General features: G+C 32.8%; 1 protein-coding gene across 7 annotated transcripts in view; it reads right to left on the reverse strand.

The window, feature by feature from the left end:
* Positions 1-2,196: 2,196 nt before the first annotated feature.
* LOC123672821 (BTB/POZ domain-containing protein 2-like) overlaps positions 2,197-18,453 on the reverse strand; it is a 55,208-nt gene continuing 38,951 nt past the window's right edge. For 5 of the 7 annotated variants that reach the window (XM_045607127.1, XM_045607126.1, XM_045607121.1 and 2 more), the window contains exons 2-3: positions 10,942-11,087; positions 2,197-4,860 (exon numbers count right to left, since the gene is read on the reverse strand). In XM_045607127.1, coding sequence (XP_045463083.1) covers positions 4,014-4,860; positions 10,942-11,078 — 984 coding nt within the window. In that variant the 5' untranslated portion in view covers positions 11,079-11,087 and the 3' untranslated portion in view covers positions 2,197-4,013. Of the gene's footprint in view, positions 4,861-10,941; positions 11,088-11,396; positions 11,549-15,722; positions 15,808-18,453 lie in introns of those variants that run through there. The other 2 variants (XM_045607128.1, XM_045607124.1) reach the window with 2 other exon arrangements.

Raw genomic sequence — 18,453 nt, forward strand, 5'->3', positions numbered from 1 at the left:
CGGTTAACAAATCGAATTGAATTTTCTGAATAAACCCAGTTTTCTGAGAATTTCTGTGGAAAAATTTTTACATGAACCTTACCTCAAGGTCGAGAGTTCAACTTCCAATAGAGTTTCATTGAAATTTCAGTTACATTTTTTTTGTGATAAATTTTATATTATCATCTAGAATGTTTAGACAGTCCAATTTCAAAGTTTCTGCCTTCATAGCCCAACCAGTTAATTTTTTCAAATATGTTAGAGTACTGAAGAAGAAATTTGGATGGCTGTAATGAAGGAACCGTTTGATATTTTTCGATTCTGTTTCCATTATCATGTTAGATATGAAAAAAGGATAATTCAATAATCTCGAATGTTGCCGGTTTCTCGCCATTTTTAATTTTTTTTTTAGATTTCTCCACCTTTTAATTAAGCACTCAAAAATACTTTGATATAACCTTGTTTGTGGAATGCCTAATTCCCAAAATCGACGAGGAATCGACAAACGTGGGTTTATCAATTTTTTTTGAGCGACACACACGATTTCGTTTCTTCACACCACTAACTTGTCCCAACAGCTCAAATTTTTGCACCAGTTTCACTTTTGCCACTATTTCAATTCCTTGTTGAAGCGTCTATCGTTTCATTTTTAGTATTAGCGTAGTTTTTTACTTGTCAAATGTCCGAAGATGACAAGAGAACTGTCTAAATGGCGAGCTATTTGAGAAGAAACCTCTCAAAAACATTCTGATTACACTAGAATTCAAGTAAATGTTTTCTAATCAAAACAATTAATTGTTTGACAAACTGATCCTTTGAAACATTCCTCTTTTGATATTCAAATTCTAATATTGTCAAATTGTTTTGGGAAAATTATTGATCATACATTCATTTCATCATAAATTGTCAAGTTTAAAGAATCTAACCCTTTTCATGGTAATTCCACTTTCTAATCAAATAATTTTAAATCAAATTTATTTCAAATTTACAATTTCCCCATGGATTTTTTTTTCTATTTTTCGATCCAACGCAACCAAATCATTTTTGAATGTTAACGGCTAAAATAGGTTTCAAACACTCAAATACTTTGGATCTAGAAATATTGGAAGATGAAACAAATTTCATGGCGTTAATTTATATCCTGCTGGCGCCACCTATTTCATTACTCATGAACTCTGAAAAAACTGTAAAGAACTCTAAAATATTTCTATTGAATACTGATAGGTTTTCACGATACTCGCTCATATCATTGTTTGAGTCTTTTAATGCTTATATAATCAGCACTGCCGAAACACAAAAAAAAAACATTACCATTAGAAAAGTTAACATTTTGGCTTCCAGGTGAAAAAATTTTCGCCGCCTTCCTTTGTCTAATTCATCTTACTCAATATAGATTCATTTCGTTTTATAGGCAATGGTACTTACCTATATCTCAAAAACTAATAGAGCTATGCAGAAAAAACTAAAAAAATCTTGAAACTTTAAGGCTCTGCAGTTCGGTAATGAAGCGTTTGCGGTTGCGGACATATTTCTATGGAAAAAAAGTCTTATTTTGACCTAAAAAATATGCCCTGAAATCTTGATATTGAATTTTGAAAAACCCTGTACGTAGATAGCGCGTAGAGAGAGGAATCGACCCCAACATAAGAGTGAGACGCGTGATGTTTTGCATCAGCTGAATGGAGTCACAACATATAGTTCTGATTAGTTCTGCATATTGAATTGATCAATACTAGTCTATTATTGATTGAATTTTGAACTTCTCAAGTCTCTAATCTACTTTAGCCTTCATGGTCACGTGACCGGAGACTCAACATCTCTCTTTAGGCTCAACCTTACTCTCTTCAATATCATATAAGGCTCCGCACTATAGCCCAAGAGCGCATCTATATATTATTAGATAATTGTTTCATATATAAAAGAAGAAACTGCTGCCAACTATTAGGTACTATATGTGATTTTGATATATTGGTATACATCATCTGGTGTATTATCTTGGACATTTAAAGTAAATAAAGCATATTTTTATCTGATTCAAATAAACAAATGGATATTCCTATAGAAATTTCGAATGGTGTAGCTAAGTGTGTTAATTTTTTATAATCTAGGGACGTTATGAATTTCTATATGGGTAATTGTATATTTGATGGCTCTGAGAAATATTTTATTGGAAATCACCAATCAATTGTAGTAGAGAGTGATTGACAACACAACAAATTAAATATTCATGAGAATTTATTCGATACAAGTCCACTGAAATACATAAGTAGGTATATATTAGAAAATTGAAAAGGTATCTGAAAAGTTGATACAAAACAGTTGTATACCTATTATCGAAATAATAAACTTTTACTTAATCTATGCAGTTTCTTATATTTCACAGTGTATTTCATTCCAATGAATATATTCTCATAATATTGATAGCTATAAACATCAAAACTAACAGAACATGAGGACCATATAAAGTTATGTAAATACATATATAGTTAAATCTAGCGAATAAACTTTGAAAAGCAGAAAACATAGTACATACATACTATTAGATCACAGGTTGAATTTTTATAATAAATACACAAAAGAGAACAACATAATTAATCATTCTATAAGATAATATTTGGTTCTCAAAAACCATAATATTCGAAAAAATAAATAAATTCAAAGATAAATTGAACTGATTTCTTTTTCATCTGATACATTAGCAGCCGTTCATTATCTAATACATTTTCTAACACCCTCCAAGTTCAACAAATTCCATAAAAATTTCTAACATTGATAACATTGATTTAGATACAATAATCTATGAACAGGAACAAAAAAATTGCCGTACCAATTTTTCATATCAGTATGTTAAACATATTCAATCAGTATCTTGTAGTTACCAAACGATTCTGAACAATTTAATGAATTTGGAAAAAACAAATTTCAATCATATTGTACAATTTTTCTACGTAATGAATTCAATTTGAATAGTTATTGTATATTTAAAAAATTCCTTCATAAGAATGGTTATAGTGAGGCAGTGATCCTTCATAATTACCGAAGGAAATTTTAATTTCGAGAGATTTTCCTTCGGAAAAAATATGATTCGCGTACTCTTGTAATGAGTAATTTATAACTATTAGGCCCTATTACGTCACAAATTTACTCCCTAAAGAATTTTTCACTTCTATGAGCGTTCAGGAAATAATTTACTTGTTAATAATATCAATATATTCTGTTTAACATGGACATTTCTTCATTTTTCACTGATTCGGTGTTTTGAGTTTCTAATAAGAATATGTAAAGTTCTCATTAAGAATGAAAAGATACAGTAAATTTTTAACAAGTAAATTAAGAGCATAACACAGGGTTTTTCAGATGATTGGATCATTATTTAGAGGTAAATAATTGTTTCTTTTCCTGCAAATATCAAAAATCTGTAGAGTTTACTCTACCAATTATCATATTTAGTGTGGCTTTATAGCACAAAATATTCTGTAGTAGTCATAAAATAAAACAATCATCAAAAAACCTTGTGATGTCCACTGCAAAATCAAATCACAACTCGAAAATTTATGCGATTTTTTAAATATGTATGCCAAAAATGGAAATATCAAAACTTGAACAATACTTCTTTTACTAGTACCAATAATAATTGTTCTAAACGCCTAAAATTTCTGCTTAGTTTCTTCCTATAAAACAGATAAACATGAGTACATATAGAAAGTTTCGCTGAGAAGTATTTCATCAAGGAAATGTATATGGAGAAGATTTTTTCGAAAACTTTTCAATCCTTCCTTAGTTAATAGTAAGGACATTGGAATGATTTATATGTATTAAACGAATTACGAATGTTTGATGGATTGTCTTGAACATTTCTCTTTCATCTTATAGATCTCATTTTTCAGATTTAGTAGCACAGCCTCAATGATAGGTAAATATGGTAGCCAGTCATCTCCTTATGGCACACTGAATATTCTTAGGTAAATTCATGTTCAATAGCGATGCCTGTTTTTCTTTTTGAAAGAGACATCACCGTTTTTCGACTATGAAGCCTAATCGAAGATGGTAGCCCAGCAAGTGACTATATTCAAAAAAATAGTTTCACATCTATTGCTGGTGCTGCATTCGAGATCTTTGGTTGTACAGTCAGATGCTCTTCTTGCGCTCTCAGAGCTTAACAGCTTTGGTTTCTCACAACCCCTACCCCTCGGCCTTGAACAATAGAAAGGCAGTTCTTCAACGGGGCGCTTCTTACTCTTTTCCTTAATAAAGAACAGTATCCTCCTCCATTCCTTTTCCTCGAGGATACCACTCCTAGTAGGCCCCTTTTCACCATCTATCTTTCGGGATGTGAACTCCTTCTTGGTCATCAAGCCATATCGAGGAGCATGCACCAGATCTCGCAGCACGGCTTTGAGGTTAGTAAGGTGTGGCTGCAAGGTTCTTCTGTAACATTCTGCATGAGCCCACTTCATAATGGCACTGTAAACTATTGTTTCGGAAGAAACTTGCAAACTGTCTCTGGTGGTGATTCGTAGCACATCCATATATGGTAACGTGGAGAAGAAGAGGTCTTTGAGGATGGCGTCAGCGTATCTATCTATTTCCAAGAGACAGTTGTGTCTCAAATTTTCTATCTGATTTACTACCCAGTCTATGTTGCCTCGGTTCTCACTTTCGATGATAGGTGGTGCGGAAGGTTCGTAATTGTCTCTTCTCTGGGAGGTGCACTCTGACAGTCTTGACATCACACTGATAAGTATGGAGGGATCTAGTTGTTTGTCGATTATTTCTATACATTGTTTGACTAAGGGCATGTTTTGCAATCTGACGGCGGTCGATAGAAGGTCGAGGGCTAGTTTCGGCGATGATATCTCCAACGGGTCTGCTTGCATAGAACTGCGAATAAAAAAAATAATAATTTTCAAATTTAATCCATGAAGAATTTAGGAATATCAATGAAAGTACAGTCCATTCAGGAATTATTGACATCGAAGTAGGCCATGAACGTCTAGTCGCGGCTTTATTTCTGGTTACAAAAATATTACTAAAAATTGCTATGGTTAATGGTTCATCTAAGATGCATAGAATACCTGGTGTGTCTACTTATACCTGTAAAACTTTCAGACAAAACGGGAGATTTTTACCTACTTGATTTCGAGGGATCGCGGGCTTTTCAGATGGCGCATACATCGTTTACATTTGACATTTCTCTCAATTCTCGACTCTTGTGAACCAAGGGCGTAGATCTTTTTTTCTTGGGGAGGGATAATCGAAAAAAAAATTTTTGACGACAACTTTTATTCATATCTGTAATGTTAAAAAAAGAAGTTTGATAATGAAGTTTGAACCAAATTACTCGAAATAATTTTTGTTGTTACTAATTCGGTTGTTCTTACCTTGTTCTCAAATAAGAGTTACGAAGGAAAATGAGAAAGTACTTGGATAATTTTGAGAAAAAAAAGTTTCATGAATATGAGCCCACAAAGGCTTTGCTTTCAATATACAGGTTGTTTCTAGTGTGTCGTACAGTTTATCAAATACTTATTAATCTTCGCTACAGATTAGGTAAATAAATACCAAAACTTATAATTAATGCATTCATTAGAGCTTACTAGTTGGATCTTAAAAATAATTTGGATTTTCCTGAGGATTACTAGAGATTTTTCTCGAAATCGATAGCAGATACGACAAAACTATAACAAAACAAAAAGTGTAGTATAGGACCAGAGTTTTTTTTTCTATATTTTTCTAAACTAACAGCCATTCACCAAAATATAGATTTGGAGGAAGGAAGCAGGCATCCTTCCAGAAAATATATCACCCTGTAGATTTGCATTCAAAATTAGCATATCACATAGTGGAAACTTTAAACTGGAATATCTATGGCCAATTCATATTAAATATCTTGTGAAGGGAAGGTTATACGAGAAAATAACTTGAACTTCAACACATGTATCTCAAAACAAAATGTATGGGGACTCATGTTATAGGACTTTTTTTCTTAAAATGATCCGGAAATCTGTCATTTTCATTTGTATCCCCAATTTAGGAGCACCGTGTAATTACCCCTAGTATCCCCCTATTTCTACGCTCTTGTCGTGAACTTTGAGTATAGAACAATAATATTTTATATTCTATGATGGTCTGTCATTATATTCCATTCATTTGAGTACAAATTCGATATGAACTGAATTGTAATTTATTGTGAATGTTTGCAGTGTCTAAAATCAGTATTTCCTTTTTAAACGGCACCAGGCAGATGCGGGAATTCGAAAAATTTTAAAGAGCGCCACCTTACAGCACTCTGGTGAAGCACACCACCAAAGCAACAGGTGGGTCTCTCGAAAAGTCTGAAACAAAATCGAATCAGTAAACACACCAGGTATTCTATGCATCTTAGGTTCATCATAGAAATAACCAGTTTAAATTATTTTCATCATTTTCGTATCCGAAAGATCCTGAATTTTCGAAATTACGATTATTACGAAGGGACGCATACAGTCATGATTTCATAAATTGAAATTCAGATTATATAACGTAAAAATATAGTGAACTGCTATCTCATTCCAAGGAAATCTAATGAAGAGATATCTATTCATTTAAGAGTCGCCCATGAAAGATCCCATTGAAGATCATTAAAATATGCATATTCCTTTTCACCAAAGGCTCTTCAAAAATTGTTGCATTACTGATGGACACTGGATACCAACCTGCTTGCAAAATTTCTATTAAATAACTCTTATGGATCATTTTAACTGTGGTGTCTAAACTGGTGAAGAAAACAGAAAAAACTGGTTGATAAATTTAAATAGTGTAGCTTAGTGAATGGAAGAGCCATATCATAATAAGACAGAAATAAAATTCAAAGAATCCATTTAGTATATGAAAAATTTTGACATCACAGTTGTACTGTTACTTTCAAAATTGGAACCAATTTATCAGCCGATGTGTAAATTACTTTCTAAAGTCACTATTTATTGAAACTGTTCATGACATGAATGATTGATTAAACTTGTATGAAAAATATAGGTACTATTTGTACTCGAGTTTTCTATTTTTTATTGAAATGCTTTTATACTAGTTTCTATTAAATGACATCACTAAAAGCATTTTTGCATGAAATTATTTCTAATTTGTGAATTTTGAAATTTTATTGTATTCTATTATTCTAGTGGGGTAAGAGGTGAAGAAATTCTTGAAGTTACTCTTCTGAATATATTTTTCGATTAAATACTCAGTAAAAATTCTACAAAGCAATTGGAATTTATTAGATTTTTGGATTACTCATTGAAGAACAAAAAACAGATATAACAATACTTAATTTCAATATAGAATAAACTATAGATGCAATGCCAAGACTTTGTTCAGCAATCCAATTATAAAATAATTTTCTCTTCATAGATTTATATAATCCTCATGATCACCACTGTCAAAACAAAACATCCAGGTAAAAATCCAAATATCCAGCATTCGAAATAGTGCTCCTTCTACTTTTACCCTTGAATATACTTGAAAAACATTTTGTTTTCTTTTTAGAGTCCACTTTTGAATAATGCTGGCATTTTCAAATAACCAAGTTTCCGCCAGATAAATGAATTTCACATTTTGTTGCAAATATTCTCTGTATTCACCATAAAATCGTACTCAACTTATTATATTTTTCTGTTTATCAATAAGAATTTTCCTTTTAATAACTGTTTTGAACTTTTAACCAATTAAGTTTATGTATTGTTGTCTTTGATTGATTAAAATCCAGATGCTTTTTGGTCAAATTTCATCCAGGCTGATATATTGGTTGCTTTTGGTAACAATCAAATCACTCAATGATTCTTTGAAGGTGAAATCGTATTGCACAGGTTTTCTTCAACTAATAATCCAGGTTGTAATGACTTGCCTTCTTCTTTTTTCAAACAGTACTGTGAGAAATACTCAAATAAACTGATCAATGTGTGTGAACTGATGTGTGATACAACTTTTATGTTTCAAAATTTCTTCGATTAAAACCAATAATAAAAACAAACTGAAATCTAACCTCCTTTCAATGACATTTCCAATGCCAACCCGAAATCTGCAATTCAAAATGTTACTAAATGAGCCAGTACCAACTTAATTTCGATTTTTCAAAGCCACCCGGGATGTCAATAATTCCTGAATGGACTGTATATGAATTCGTTAAGAATTGCTTCGCCATGAATTGGGATTGTTAACCAAATCCCTATGGTTCATTATTCCAATTGACATCTAACGGGTGTATTTTAGCTGCATGAGAAGTTTCGATGGTTGCTGTCTATGGTTTGACAGTTGAAAATTTAAAAGTATGCTGACATTTCTATTCAGTATAAGGTTTGGCTAAGATGCATAGAAAACCTGGTGTGTCTACTTATAACTGTAAAACTTTCATACAAAACGGAAGATTTTTCAGATTTATACCTACTTGATTTCGAGAGATCGAGTCTGTTTCAGTTGGCGCATACAGCGTTTATATTTGATATTTCTCACGATTCTCGACTCTCGTAACCGTTGAGTGAAGAATAATAATATTTTATATTGCATGCTTGTGACAATTTTCCATACTCTGAATAGACCAATTAATAGCCGTCTGTCATTATATTCCATTCATTTCATTAAAAATTCGAAATGAACTGAATTGTAATTTATTCTGAAAGTTTGCAGTATCTCAAATCATTATTTCATTTTCGAATGGCGTCAGACAGGTAGCAGTAATTCGAACATTTCTGAAAAGCGCCACCTTACATAATTCTGGTTAAACACAACAACAAAGCAACAGGTTGAATATCTCAAAAAGTCTGGAATAAAATCGAATCAGTAAACACACCAGGGATTCTATGCATCTTGGGTTTGGCAATTCATCATGCATCGTGAACAACGCTTCTAAATGGTGGTTTAAAAAAATTAAATCTATTCGCGAAGTTCATAAAGCACTTCGTCCCTTTAACTTCAAGATAATCGGCCTAGTGAGCAAGCAATTCGTGCAGTTATTGACCGGTCCACTATACCGACACATTATTCATACTCAGACAACTAGCTGAAAAATACCAAGAGTACTACATATATCTTCTTTGTGGATCTAACCAAAGCCTTTGACAGAGTCCGACTGAGTGATGTGACTACGTATGATTTTGCAGAACAGAAACATACCTGAGAAGTATAAAAAACTAATCAAGAACCTAAACTCTGACACAACAACACAAATACGATCTAACTTCACTCTGACACAGGCCCACCAACGACGGGAATTCGCCAAGTCTCCTCTCCTCTCAATCTGATGATGGATGAAATAATAAAAGCCGTGAAAAATACTGGATGGGGATATCAAATGGGAAAACACAAAATAAGTATATAATTCTTTGCCAACGATGCAGTAATTATTGCAGAATCGGAAGACGACCTCCAAAGAATACTACAAGCCTTTAACAAATAGGCATTAGAACTAACATGCTTATTTCCACCGAGAAGACCAAATGCATGACAATAGCAAAGGAACGCCATGCAAACTAGCAGAAGGGAACAACATCATTGACATTGTCATGTCATTCGAATATCTCGGATGTGAAATTACAAGCGCAAGGTTCCTAAAAGAAGAAGTGAAAAAACAGGTTAACAAAGCTGCAGCAATATCAGAACATTTTAAATACCCTATTTGAAAGAAAAAACACCTAAGTGCTGCGTCCAAGTCGAGAATATATAAGACATGTCTAAAGACATAGGGATCGGAGACCAGAGCCACAACAGAGCCACAACAAAGGGGATAAGGCAAAACAACTGAAATAAAGACCCAAGAACAATAACAGGATAAACCCTGGCTGAAAGACAAATTCTTTCATAAGAGAGAAGTGCCAAGAGGACGATGTGGACAGAATGAGTCTAAACAGAATGGCAACGATCACCAGAGACAACAAACCCCTCGGAAGAAGACCCATCGGACCTCCACCAAAGAGATGGTGAGACAGCTGGAAATCCAAGTCAAAGGAAACAGTTTGGTGAAAACAGGCGGTACGCCTTCTCAAGAAGAAGGAGAATGATACATAGTGCCATTTTAAATCTGATTTTTCATGCGAATCCAAAATGAATTAGTCAATCAGTTCATTTATATCTATACCGATTCTTATAATTTTTAATGAGTGAAGTACTGATGATAACGAAAATGACTAATAATCTACTTGGCAGGCAATAAGTCTATCGTAATACAGGAACTAATCATCACACTTCAAAACGCTAATCATTCTTATTATCTCTTTCTCCACCACGAATCCTCTACAGTGTTTTAATTTAATTCGATCAAAATTAGCTTTTGACAACAGATTATAAATTATTCTGCGGTTACTCGCTTCAGATAATGCAAGTAATGAGTGAGATTTCTATTAATAATGTGCATTATATCAATATCATTTATATTTACAGATAAGATGAAAAAAATGCAACTTCTTGATTTCGTCATTTCCTTGTCTATATCTTTGCTGTAAATTTGCTTTGTTGTATTTTTATTTTACATTTGTCAGGACCAACAAAAGTCGTCGATAGCTCGGAGATCTCAACTGTGATATTGTTATCCAAAGGATTTTCCAATAAGAGGTATCATCTTGATATCTTTAGAAATCAATGAATGTTGATTTCATTGTGAAGGGGAAGGTAAGCCATTATTGCTAGAAAACGATATCAGCCGATTGGCCACCGGCAATGGTTGCAGAATCATATTATCTTCAAGATCTTGAATCGATTATAAAGCATTGGCATATATCTTATCTTTCACATGGCCCCTTAGGAAAAATCTAAAGGTGTTAACTCTCTTCGAGAAACATCATAGCTGGAAAGTTTTTCTTGCTAAATTGCAACTGTTTCGTTGGTTGCGTGGCACGTAGAGCCAGTTTGTTTAAAATAAAACTCGTCCACATTAATATCTTCCAAATCCGACCATACATTTCATACCATTTCGATTACAAAATTTAATTGATTTACCTTGTGATATTCCTGTATGCATGTTCAACCGTTGGAGTTTCTCCAGCCACATAATCGTCATCTGATATATTCTTCTTTATCGGACTCCAGCAAAGAGGTTCGGTTTCACCATAAGGTTCCTTCGTTACGACAACCATTGCAACAATCTGAAAAAATATAGATTATAAATCTCTCGAAATTAAGAGAATATATTTTCTTAGAATAAGAAAGATGACACTAAACATCGATTAGTGACGATCAGAGAAGTATCGATATATCAAATTAGTAATTTTTATATTTTTGGTGTTTCTGGATAAAACTTTTCAGAATTTCATAAGTTTGTACCAGTTGGAGGATCGGGTGCAATAATTTTTATCAACAAAATTATAACAAATGATAAATTCACTCGAATTGAAGAAATTGATGATTTTTGTTTTATTTCATTTTGCGGAAGGATCCCGTGAATTTTAGATTACCTGCAGTAAACATGGATTCATATATTATTATCCGTTTATCAACTTTCTGTAATGAAAAACCAGAATCAGAAAGATCATTTTTTGAAGATACTATCTTATATGTATACATGTATCTTCCAACCACTATATGACGTTTTAACGTAGGTATACTGACTCCAGCTTCTGCCAGAAGAGTTGCTAGTATTCAGCGCAGGCAATGTTCTGCATATTTTTCAGGGTCACACAAACCCAGATATTTCGCACTGATATCAGGGATTTTCCCAAGCGTGTGGTTTCTAACACTCCAACTGCATAGTGCAACGACCTCTTTAGGGCAGAAAAAGACATGTGTTCTCTTGACAGCTTTAAACTGTTCGTTTCATATTCTTTGACAATTGTGACAACGCGATCTTTCTCGGTTTTTATCTCTGGTATATTTACCAATAGTTCTGACTTTGGGTAGGTACATCTTCTATATTAGTAACTAGCATATTCATAACTTCTTGCCAGTGTTGAATCCAGGGGGTGCTCGGGGAGGTATTACCCCCCGAAAAAAAAGACTATCTCTCAAAATCAAAACTACTTTTACTATCCCCCTCTATATGTTGAAATATTAATAATGGCAATAAGTGTTCTACAGCCCCTTTTGTTTTTTCGGAAATTCTTTTCGCAATTTTACAATTTTCCTTCATTTATGCAATGTTTATATTTGAAATTTGACAGTTTTCGCATAGCAACGATAGTGCGTCTCATGATAAAATTGAATTGAATTTTCAAATTTTTGTATTCAGTAATTAACTGGTATGACATGACATAACAGTTTGTATGCACTATTGGGCGGTTTACAAACCCTTGGCTCAGAGGCCTTTGAGTTTACAAGTCGAAGCATAAACATCTACCCTTCGTAGTTAAAAAAATATTCTCAAATTACTGAAATTTTGCACGAAGATTTATTTTATATTTAAACCCAAAATCTTAACTCCGCCGATTTTGTGGTCACAAATATATTGTGTAATTTATCTGCGACATTTTTGTTGGGATGTTATTGATTCTGGTTGAGTTCATCATGAAATTCATCTAAAACGCAAATTATCATCTTGCTCGATTTAAAATTATAAGAACAAAAAAAATTTTGAAATGTCATATTTACGGAACACCTAGCCAGATTTTGGCCATTAACAAATCCAACTGCGGATTTGAGATCTAAAACCACCCTGGAAAATCCAAGTTTCTAGATTTCTCCGTTCGAGAATTATCGCGTCAGCCCAGTCGGACGAAAGGACCTTCACACATCGGAAAATATTTCAGTATATCTCGCATGGTAAATCGCATATTGCTTTTATCTCAAGTTTTTTGTACACTATCAATTGAAATCATCATGCGGAATGAATTTTGGTTGTATACATATGCTAGCCAAGAAAATATGGGAGATATGATAAAAATAAAAAAAATGAATGTCGCAGTTAAAATGTCTGTATTTGATTTTAATCATTTCATGCATTCGTTAGATCGATTTTGGGTTATAACATCGACAATATTTTTCTATCAACTTCTTTTTATTATGGAACGACATCATTTAACTTTGGAAGAGATGAATCGAGTGGTTGGTTTACTTGAAGGGGGCATGAGACAAGTCGATGCAGCTGAGCGAATGGGTGTTTCACAAAGTGTTATAAGTCGTTTGTGGAGGCGTTTCAGAACAACTGGAAATCCTGCCGAAAATCATCCAGGACGTGGACGTTGTACAACTGCTATTCAAGACAGATTTTTGGTTTTGACCGCCCGAAGGCAACCCACTATAACGGCTCCTGAGTTGGTTATGGAATTTCAACGGGCTCATAATTTGACCATTGGGCGAGATACTGTGAGGAATCGTCTTCATGAAGCCGATCTTCATTCCCGACGGCCCATTAGGTGTCCACCACTTTCCAGAGGAAATCGCGCTGCAAGATTGAATTGGTGTCGTGAGTTTCAAAATTGGGGTGTCAATGAGTGGTCCACAGTTTTATTCACAGATGAATCAAGATTCGGATATCATCCAGATTCTCGTCGAATAAGACTATGGAGACGATCTGGTAATTTAGAACGCTTGAGACACGTCCAGGAAGTACACCGTTATAGAGGTGGTACAATTATGGTGTGGGGAGGAATTTCCATTGGACGTAGAACAGAGCTCGTTTTTCCTGATGGTTTTCTAAGAGCTCAGCAATATTTGGAAAATATTCTGCAACCAATTGTACAACCTTATGCAGAAGCTGTTGGTGAAAACTTCCATTTGATGTTTGACAATGCTCGTCCCCATACCGCTCGTATTGTGGCACAATGGTTGGATAATGAGGGAATTGATGTTTTGCCATGGCCAGCACAATCTCCGGACCTGAATCCGATAGAACATGTATGGGACATGCTTCAAAGAAGGATTACGCCAAATATGGGAAACGTCCAAAATGTTTTAGAATTCAGGGAGCTTCTGCAGCTGAATGGACAAATTTAAATCAGGAAGACCTAAACAATCTGATTTTGTCTATGAATCGTAGGTGTAGAGCCGTAATTAATCAACGAGGAGGCCACACATTGTATTAAATGCCAAACTTGAATTGATTTTCGATAAAAAATTACTAAGAATAATTACTATGTTTTTCGCAATTTAGAGACTTCGATTTTTTTCAGTTTTTCACTTTTTCATTATAAAAATTTCGGTTTATTTGAAGTATATAAACAATTATTGAATACATCTATACATAATTTCCTCGAATTTTCTTTCATTTAACTCAAAACCAATCATTTCGAAGAATATCCTTAGACTTTTCCGATGTGTGTATTTGAATTTGACCACGAATTCGTCATCTGAGTGTCGTAGGGGAAATGTAGGAAATATTAAATTTTCTCAAAAGTGGTGCCGTATAGCTCGGGGTTTTACAGTGATTCCGTTTCTGCTAGTGATGATGGCAATCCTGCGAAGAAATTGACATCCTACTGTCTGTTTCACTGGTGCAATAGCCACAAATGTGTTTAGGTCGGTTGAATTTTTTTTATTCACTTGGTTCCTGAATTGCTTCTGGAGAGTCTCATTACAATATTCGTTGTTTTTTTAATGTATTCTTGTTGGTAATGTTATGACGTAATAATATGTATAAGTTTTAAGATGGATATTAGTTCTGTTTTGAAATTATGCTTCGATATCATGACATAGTATGTCATTTTGTCCGATACATATCAAGAAAATATATTTTTGGAAATAATATGGAATTTTGTTGATTGATTTTCACGTGGAACTAATGAGCCCATTTTCATGTTGTTTTGAACTAATTTTGCACGTACCGTACGTGATATAAAGTGAAATTCTGGTAAAATTCTTGTAAAAAATACGATATCCTTTCCTAATGAAATTCTTTCACCACTTCCTCAGTGACAAGGCATAAGAAAGCCAGAAGCTCGCAAATGCTCGTTAACGCCTTATTTTGAAAAAACCAAGGCTAAATCTGCTGCGACCATTCCACCCAAGAAGAAGAAACAAGAAATTACTGAAACATTATTCAATGATAAAAAAAACTCTGTGGTAAAAAAAACAAGGCCATTGATAAATAAAAAGTCGTTGACGATGAAGAATTCGACACTGAACCGTTTAAAATCAACAATAAAAATGAAGATGTCGATGACTGCCCCTGCATTTATTGCAATGACGTTTTTTTTCGTTTCATACCTGGTGAGCAGTGGATGCGTTGCATGCAGTGTTTCCAGTGGGCTTATACATCCTATGCTACTGTCACGAGAACCACAACCTTGATATTTTCGAATTTTGCATCCAAACATTATGTTTATTACTATTTACTACTACATTTTGTCCTTAGTATACAGACAAAATGGATTTTGTTAGAAGTCAAAATAATTTCTCATATCTTTGATTTTTGTATTTCAATTCAATTTTCAGCTTATAATACTTGAAAACAATTAACCAAAGTTAGTATTTAGCACCAAAATGGGAGTATTATTACAATAACTAAAAATATATGGTTGAAAAACAAAACAGTATGTCATTTTGTCCGCATTTCCCCTACTTTATGGTTTCAGATTATTGCCGGCTCAAAATTTCGAAAATTACAGACATAAGACCGGTCAAAAACAGCTTGGTAGAACTTTTCCAAAATTTCGGAACTGCAGATGAACGACGTGAATCAATAAATTAGTGAACACTCAATTGACAAAGACGATCATTTTCTGGAGCAATCTCAAAATATTTCTGAATGAATCAAAATATCATAACTCCAAAAGTCCATCATGATGATGGAATATTCAATGATTCAATATTCAATGGATCAATTTTTTACACGAATATCATCAACTCACCACCAAAGATAGATATTACACTTTTATTTGCACGACAGACTTTCGGAAAATATCCTCTTTTGAATTGTCGAAGCTTCTCTCAACAATTCACCGCAAACTATGTATGTCAACAATTTCCAGGTGAATCCTGATGGTGCGAGATAAATTTATATCTCAAATTATTTATCGATTATCCTCATGAGATAACAGGGTGTTTCCTCGTAAAAGTAAAAAAATTACCGTCCTCTTGAAACATAGACGAAATTAATACTATATCAAATTAGTTCAGTGGCATCTACGCCTGTTCGTTTTTATTGAGAAATTGATAACATCAGTGAAGTTGAATTAGAATCATGCGTAAAATTGCGGAATTCGATTTTATCACTGAGAATTCATCCAACGAACTTTACCAATATGTTGCATAATTTTTCAATTGATGATTAATTGTTTGTATATAATTGTGTTGCTTTTTATTGCACAAGGTGATTTTAATCTGATAAATATGGGGAAAAGAATTACTTAGTCCTTAGCATAATTCGATTTCTGATTTATTATAACCAAATTATTTATCATTAATCATTTGTATTTGTCAATACCTTCCTAGAAAAAACATGTTTTGAAGCCCTCGAATTTGATTATATTCAACGTTTTGTACACGTTTTCCAGAAAACGGCAGAATATCTTGTTGTTTAAACGGCGTTTTTCATAAATCAATGTTGGCTTCAGAAAAAATTGACTCATAAGCTGTCAAAAAATTTTTTTCACATTTTTTACTTATTATGCCATTTGGAAGATAATTTTAATGTTTTATCCAAATACCATTTTTTCCATATCAAATGGTTAGCGATCAGCAGCGTGTTTTGCGTTTCTTCTATTTTATTCCATTCGTCTTTTTTTCTATACCGTAACATTATGACTCATTTTAGAGATAAAGATATAATTTTGTTTTTTTTTAATCAACCTAGCTCTGTAATAAACTATTTCTTCAATATTATATCTAATGAATAAATTTCAAAAAATAAACAATTTTTTTTATATCAAATGGAACATTTTCGAATGTATAATTTTTTTTATTGTATGTATCCTAATGGCAGGCATATAGAACAAATGATTCAAAATATTTCGTTTGTTATTAAAGAAATTTTTATTGTTAGCGAAATATATTTTATATTAAATACAAAAATAGAGAAATGGTTTGTTACAAAGCATCTTTGATTTCAAGAAACAAATTCATAATTGTCTCCAAAACTAGGAATACTGTATAAAATACAAAAAGACAATGAATGGAAATGAATTAATATAATACACGCTACAGATCTCTTATGGTTTGATATGGAAAATAATGGTATTTAGAAAAAAGCATTATATGAAAATCCTTCTGTCCTTCTGTTTTGGGCAGCAAATCCACGAATCCATATTAAAATGAATAATGTCTAATGATCTTCAACCAAGAATTAAGAAACAAATGATATAATTATTACCACCCTAGGTTTGAACACATAACTATGATAATAATCAACGCATGATCTATTCCATAATTTTTGTCAAAATAATTTGAGAGATTCTAGATAAGAAAAAGAAATATACCATAGTACTATTTGCGTCAAAATTGATTTGAAATTTTAATAAAAAAAATCTAATTCATGAAAGATGTTCATCAGTTAAATTTCCACTTCGTATAAATTAAAAAATCTGTAAAAAGTAGAGAGATATAAGGAAATTTTCTTTAGAATTTTCAGTTCATATTTTCTACCCATGAAATTTGAACTACTATTCTAAAATATTTGTAGTATAAATGATGTCTGTCTAAGATCTTCAGAATTGGACCAGATTATTCGCAGGAAATTGGTACTAAATATACCTATATGTTTGCCGATGTTTAGGAAATGAATATATTTTCAATCTCCAGGACTGAACTAATTAATCTTCATTGAATCAACTCTCCAATAATATTATTTTTTTTCCTTTCCATAAAAACATTTTATCATATTTCAGTTATATTTTTGGGGAGCGCTAACTATCTGATTTTTAATATATTTTATAGATTTCTCTCTACAGTTCATACCTAAATATTATAGTGTGTGGTAGCCTTCATAATCATTCAAAGACTCCACCTAAGGATGCAACTCGTGGAACACTTCAATGTATTCAGAGTTGCATATTATTCTTCAGTTGAAATTATCGAAAATAGGAGCATTTGAAATAGGGCATTTCATGAAATGTATCAGTTATCAAATTTTGTATATTCCAAACAAAATTCGAAACGAGTATTAATAATAATCTTTGGTAGGTAAATGGATGATAAATAATAATTGGAGGATTTTGGAAAAATTCATTGAAAGTCGTCAATGATGGATATAATATGCTAGAAAAACAAAATGTTTTCAATTTTCAAATATGAAAATATCTGAAAGATTGCTCGGTTGCTTTACCCTTTACTTATATTACAGTATTAATTTTTAAGGTTGAAAATCTAATCCAAGTGAGTATGGGTTGAAATTTAAGGAATCTAGAATCTGTAATGTTTTTTATGAATGGATATGATGTAATATTCATTACCAGGGATTCTACTTCAAATATATTCGGCGTAATGTATTTTTGAATAGCAATTTCGATTGGGCATTATGTAACCTGTGAAGTCATTTCTGGTTTCATGTTTTTCTTCGTTAGGTGAGATTGGAAATCTTTATGAAGTAATGCGTTTCACCTTATTATTTTCAATGAATGAATCTTAAGATTTGGCCAAGGAAAA

Source organism: Harmonia axyridis, chromosome 2, assembly GCF_914767665.1.
Source record: "Harmonia axyridis chromosome 2, icHarAxyr1.1, whole genome shotgun sequence".
In the NCBI taxonomy this organism is placed as follows: domain Eukaryota; kingdom Metazoa; phylum Arthropoda; class Insecta; order Coleoptera; family Coccinellidae; genus Harmonia; species Harmonia axyridis.